The sequence below is a fragment of the Cyprinodon variegatus genome, unplaced genomic scaffold (genome assembly GCF_000732505.1).
Source record: "Cyprinodon variegatus isolate N-32 unplaced genomic scaffold, C_variegatus-1.0 Scaffold58, whole genome shotgun sequence".
NCBI lineage: Eukaryota > Metazoa > Chordata > Actinopteri > Cyprinodontiformes > Cyprinodontidae > Cyprinodon > Cyprinodon variegatus.
Window position 1 is genome coordinate 533,279 of NW_015150511.1, and position 6,649 is coordinate 539,927.

Sequence of the window (6,649 nt, forward strand, 5' to 3'; positions counted from 1 at the left end):
TTCCTTACCCCATAATACAACGGCATAATTCACATACCGGTGGTCCCAGTAAATCAGTGGGTATGATACAATTTATTAAGAAATAGCAGAATATAAGAAGACAAAATCTATTAAAAAGGTTACACATTTTTTTCAGCTAATACCTTTTATATTATTTATTATTTACTTTTTCTTTACTGTTGCTAACAGTAAAAAGAAAAAAACTCAAAACTGTTGTGTTTGTTTAATTCAAATTTGCTGATATTAATTCAAGACATTAGTAAATTGTCAGAGAGAAGGTGCAATACGTCCTGCGTTATTTTGATGAAACTATTTTGATTGGACTAAGCTGCACAGGTTCCATGATGCTAACAACACCCTTAGCTTAGCCTATTACAAAGTAAAAGCTTGTATAGTAAAATGTGTGTTGTAAAAAAAACAAACAGAAGACAATATTTCACCATGGTAGCAGTCATGAAGAAATTCCAGGGCAGCAGGGTTCCCAGACCAAGCATGAAGAAGATCATCCACACGCCCAAATATCTGCAGGAAATAAACCTGAATGATGTCATCATAGTCTTTAGGTGAGAGCTCAAAAACTTTATCGCTAAATGGTTTAGCTGTTCCAAAGCTTACGAAATTAATATGTTTAATCCATCAATTAATCAATCAATCAATCATCTGATCAAATAAACAAAGGTTCCAAGTCAAGTAAATTTCAGATGCCGTTTGTCTTTTTTTATAGAAGCAATTGGATCTTTTGCAAATGAGGTATTGGTCATTATCCATCTTCTTTAGCTGCTTGTCCATCAGGGTCATATGGGGCTGGTACCTGTTTCTAACAGGCTATGGGCAAAAAAGGGGGCAGGTGACATCCTGGACAGGCTGCAAATCTATTGCAGGGGCAATACAGATGTGCACAGCCATGCACACCCATGCACTCATACCTTTACAGTCACCAATCAACCTAACAGTCATGTTTCTGAATTGTTGCAGAGAACGAGAGTACCCAGAGAGAACCCCTGCATGCATTATGAGAATATACAGTACTAATTCTATACAGAAATCACCCAGGCCAAGGTTTAAACCCGTACACTGCAAAAAAAATCTAAATCTAAATAAGTCATTTTTTTCTTAAAATAAGTGCAATTGTTCTTGAATTGGGGAGGTGAAAGAGACATTTTGCCAATGGAACAAGACAATTTACACTTAAAATAAGAAAACACAATTGCATTGTCTTATTTCAAGTGCACATTAACTAATTATCTTATTTTAAGAGTAAAATTACTCATTCTATTGGCAAACTATCCCATTTATGTACTCAAATTAAGGGTGAATACACTTTATTTAAGAAATTTTAAACTATTTCTGGATTGTTTTTGCAGTGTAACCTTTTTGCTATAAGATTACAATGCTAGCGTGGAAAAAATATCTAGAAATAAGTACAAGTTTCTTAAATTAAGTGTATTTAACCTTAATTTAATTAGGTAAAAATAGTTTCCCATTGGGATTAGTATGTTCACACTTAGAATAAGATAATTGGATAATATGCACTTGAAATAAGACAATGCAATTTTTTTTTTCTTATTTTAAATGTAAACTGCCTCGTTCTACTGGCAAAATGTTTCACTTTCCTCCTCAATTCAAGAAAAAATGCACTTATTTTAAGAAAAAAAGACTTATGTAGATTTAACTGCACAATCAAAACTGCACCACAGTGAGGCACAGAAATTACAATAAAGTACTGTTTTCTACTAAAAAGAAAAAAACAGTAAAAAATCAAATGAATTATGAAGTCATTCTCTGCTTTACTTGTCTTTAGGGGAGTTGGTAGCCATTGTCACTGAGAAACCAACTAGTGAATGAACTGTTCAACGGGTCTGGAGATTGAGATGAGCTGAAGGGTTGTGTTGGAGCACGAGGAGGATCAGGAGGACAACCAGCAGAGGATCATTGGACCTGGAGGACCACCGGAGGAGAGCCAGGAGACCGAGATGGTGATCAGGAGGATCATCAAAGGTAGATCAATAGACCTGCTGGAGAATCAAGAGAACTATGATGAGCTTTAGAGGAAGTTTTTACTTGTACATATGGCAATACATCTATATTCTATTTCCAAAGTCAATCTATTTTATCTAGACTGCCTGTTCTCAGTTATTGGTACCTTTTTGATTTTTTATGTTTGCCTTGCTCAACCTTTAACATTAGAACATATTTAACTGATTAGTATCAACAAAACAAATTCTGGGATAAAATAAATACCACTTTTAAAAATCAGAAAGTAAAATAATTAACTGTTGCTTACTGTACATCAATGATCTCTCTCTCTTTAAAGGCTTTGTAGGTAAGGATAAATCTGTGACAATCAGACTGATATATTTTCTTAAAGAAACCTGGCTGCAGCAAGCGGATTATGTAAATATGAATGAGTTTATGCTTTCTAATTAGTTAGATTTTGAAATTTCTTATAATTGTAGGCGAGAAGGAGTAGCAAACCTCTTTTAGTGGATTTTATTGATTAGCCCAACGCCAATTATTAGAGTTCTTTATTCTTTATTAGTTAGTTTTCCCCATTGAAATTGAAAAACACAAAAATTACTTTTGTCTGTTACCTTCTATGACCAGAATTGTTTAAAAAAAAAACAGATTTTAGAGACCTTGTTAGGAAATATAATTTTCATTGGTAAATGTGTTTTGTTATTGCAGCCAAAACACTTTAAACATTAAAGAAACGTTTTTCAAATATGAGCCTATTTAACCTGCAACTTGTTCTTTAATCAATGTTTTTAACAACTTCCTACGCTCACATTTCTCTCCCAGAAGATCAACAGGGGGTTCGTAACACAGATCAACACGTAAATGTGATAAGGTGTGAACAATTAACTCTAACTGCTATTAACATTTTATAATTGCTGTGACAAAAGTGCACAATGGATACATTGGCTCTGCTAAAGGTTGTTGGAAATGAGAGAATTAGGAGGAAATGAGTCTTCAGGGATTGCTAAGATTACCTGGCTCATGATAATGACCTTTTTAAGAGCCGATTAGACACCCTAGAGCACAGGTCAGCAACCCACGGCTGCAGAGCTGCATGCCGCTCTTTAATGCCCCCCTTGTGGCTGCCTGGAGCTTTTCCAAAAATATATAAAAATAGATAAAGATGGATTTTTGTTTGTTTTAATATTGTGTGCAGGAGGTCAAACAAACATTTGTTGTGTTTTCCAATGCTTTAAAATATGTATAATTAATACATTTAAACAATAAATGTAAAGATTTCTGTCAATGAATTTTGCGTCACAGCTTGCAACACATGTTTCAGCTATGTTCTTTTTTATCTAAAAGGGATAAAAAGCTCTGCTGGTGAAGAAACTTGGATCATGATCGTTCATTGACCTTGTGACTCTCAATTACTTGTATTTTCTTTGAAGGAATCCATTCAACTAATAGTGCTTTTATCTTTATGAAGAAAAAAAAACAACAAATATTTCTCCATGTTGCTCTTTTCTGACACCAAAACACTCTCAAGTGAAAGTGTTGACGATTTCAGATAAAGCTTTAATTTAAGTGACCTGTAAAATGCTTCCTGTCAGATCCTAGACCTGCCCTGTCCACCATGAAAGCTTTAGGGCCAGTCTGAGTTCTGACAGCTGTAGAGACTTCTGCCGGAGCGTTTCCTAAATGCACCTTCTGCTGTCATAACACGGAGACATATCAGCAATATAAAACCTGTCATTAGATGTGTCACATTCCTAGAGAGGAAATGCTTCATTCAGAAAATCTAAACCGATCATGTTACACTGGGTTCCTTCACACGATCTGTAGTCATTAGATGATTAAAATAAAATCAGACATGATAAAAGGAGCAGAGCAGGAAGGTCGCATCAGAAACTACATTCAGGTTTTACCTTCAGTGTTTGATAGCAGCCAGATGTTTATCCTTCCTGCAGCTTTCCCCTGTTATCATAGCAGATATTGTTGATTTTTCTGTGTAACTTTCTTTGCGTGTGCAGCTGCTTGTGAAATCCTTCCTCCTTTGTTTGTCACGTTCCCGTCTCAGAGATTTTCCTCGTGGCGTGGTGCCATCTCAGCAGAATCACTTCTTCCTCTGAAGCGGCCTTTAACCTGTGATATCAGCCTGTTCTCTGGACTTTGGTTCTGAGTCAATAACAGATAACGGAACATTGTGAAGCCATTTTTTACAAGCTTTCTATTAATGCTAAAATAGGGACCTTTAATTCCAAATGTCCACTCGGAATACAGAGGTGGATAATCCAGATCTAGAAAGTAAAAATGTTGTCTTGTTAGCCTTTATCATTTAACTAGATGATTAGCCCCAGGAAAGAGTAATCTTGCAATTAATCTCTACAGGCTTTTCACTTTCTGCACCTGGATTATCCACCTCTGGAACTGAACAAGGATTGGTGTTAAAGCAGTGAGCAGAGGTAAGTAAATTTTATTTCACCAGAGTTTAAGCAATAACCATTACTGTCCAGGATTACCTTTAATAACGACTACCTTTTAATTAATTACTACTAGGTTTAGATGTGTTGATTCAGATTTAGATTCGAATCGCCAAGTTTCTACATACAGCATTCACTCTAACTCTAGCTCCACTTCATTTTGAATTACGACATTTAAAGTGGAATTTACAAAAAGAGAATTATAAATATTTTAAAAACAGTATAGCAATTATAAAAACAGTAGAAGTAGGAAAATATACATTTTAACTACAAAAAAGATACAGAAGATTTATAAGAAAACATGATTCTGGTTTCTTTTCTGGGTTGTTGTGTCCTGGAAACACGGAAGAGGAAACCTTTTCTGTGCACTATATTCCTAGGGAAAATAAAAACTTAAGTCCTCAGTAAATAACATGAAGAATAAAGGAAATGTTTTCCTCTTGTTCAGTAGTTGAAATAGTTGAGAATAAGGGTGATAATGGGCAGGATAAAAAATGGGTTGGCTAAGGAGAAACATATCTCTTTTCAATATTAACAGATGACATGTTAAATATGGTTAGAGTGGTTCAGGTTATCTCTGTAGTTATGCTGCTTTAGGGTTAAACTGCTGAAGTACATGGGGACCACTCTTCATCTGTTTTTCTTTAGAATAATTGAAGACAAACAGATACGCCCTACAAATCAACGCCTGATTTTAAAGGAGGGTTAGTGTCCACCCTGTTAAAGACAAAAAATACTAAAGGTTTGTGATGGATCCATTGACCTCACAGGTACATATTTTGTAAATTTACAGTGTAAGTTTTCTGTGGACATTGAAGCATAGGAGGGTGGGTCTGGCCTGAGTGATAATCGTTCACTACATAGGATAACCAGAAAAGACCACGAGTTGATATACAATGTTACCTTTATTAGCTAATATCACACAGTATTACTGTATCTAATAACTACGCAAGCACTAAACACTACCCAAAAATAAGTACAAGTAAATAAAAAGAAATTAAAAGAAGAGGGAAAGGGTTTTAAGCGTCCGTTTAAGAATCCAAAACTGATTCCAAAGCTGAGTCAAACAAGAACTGCTCAATTGGTGCTGCCATCTTTCTTGTTGTACTTTCTCCAGTGTCGTGCAGCCCCACTCCCACAAAATGCGGCTCTGGATCCCTGAGCAAGACCCTAAACCCCACACTGCTCCCCGGGCTCTTCACAATGGCAGCCCACTGCTCCCCAGGGGGATGGGTTAAATGCAGAGGGTTCATTTCGTAGTTCTGTATTTATGACAGTGTTATTACAATAAAAGCTGGGGGAAAAAAACAACAACAATGTAGCATGCAAAGCAACAGCTGCAGTGATCAGTCTGTTTATCTTCTTCTCCAATCCCCACACCCCTACATAAACACTCCCCCACTTTGCTGCCCAAGTTTTAATTTCATTTTGGATCATAATGGATTTTAAACAACAACAACAACAAAAAAGTCTACTTGGATCAGAGACTTTTGTTTTTTTAAATCCAAAAGGTGGTGTTAGTCACTTAAAATCATAAAGAATTCCTTGTGATATTTAAAATTTAAGTGCAGAAGAGAGTGTCTGTTTTTTCACAGACTGGAGAACTACCTCATTACAGCAGTTATTCCATCCTCTAAGTTGGTTTAAGATCTTTTAGCCTGAGTCTGGTTCTGACTGGTGGACAGATCTCGTATTTTGAGCTGTTGGTAAGAGGAGACTTTTTAATTTGTTATTGTCAGTTTTTTTTTGTTTTTTGTTGCAAGTATTTTTTTTCTACTTCTGGAAAATGTCTTTTCAGATTGTTTTTCCAGTTCCGCCTTTGCTCTAGCAAAAGAACAGATTTAAAGGTAGCAGCATAAATGTCACTTAAAAAGGTACAGTGAGCTCCAAAATGAAATTTGATCTAGATCTGATATATATGACTTAGACTTAATTTAATTCAATTCAGTTTATTTTTATGAGAATCACAATCGCTCCAGGATATTGTTATCCCTATTTATAGTAAACTTTTTTTGTGCCATATATTTTCCTTCTTTCCTTTTGTGTTCCCTTCACCTCTCTGCATCGCTTAATGTTCTCCGACAGAGAGCTCTATGAACAGCCACCCTTTTTTCAGTTCCGTTGAGTAGCTTTTATTTGTCCCAGTATGGGCAATTTTTTGTGCAGTAGTAGTACACCTTTCACACACACATTCACATTTCATAAATAAA

The 6,649-nt window shown here is 35.6% G+C and overlaps 1 protein-coding gene across 1 annotated transcript in view; it reads right to left on the reverse strand.

The window, feature by feature from the left end:
- Window positions 1-1,993, reverse strand: part of LOC107082654 (equilibrative nucleoside transporter 1-like) — a 26,645-nt gene extending 24,652 nt beyond the window's left edge. The window contains exons 1-3 of the mRNA XM_015371440.1: window positions 1,939-1,993; window positions 1,792-1,846; window positions 441-522 (exon numbers count right to left, since the gene is read on the reverse strand). Coding sequence (XP_015226926.1) covers window positions 441-522; window positions 1,792-1,846; window positions 1,939-1,993 — 192 coding nt within the window. The remainder of the gene's footprint in view (window positions 1-440; window positions 523-1,791; window positions 1,847-1,938) is intronic.
- Between the last annotated feature and the right edge of the window lie 4,656 nt (window positions 1,994-6,649).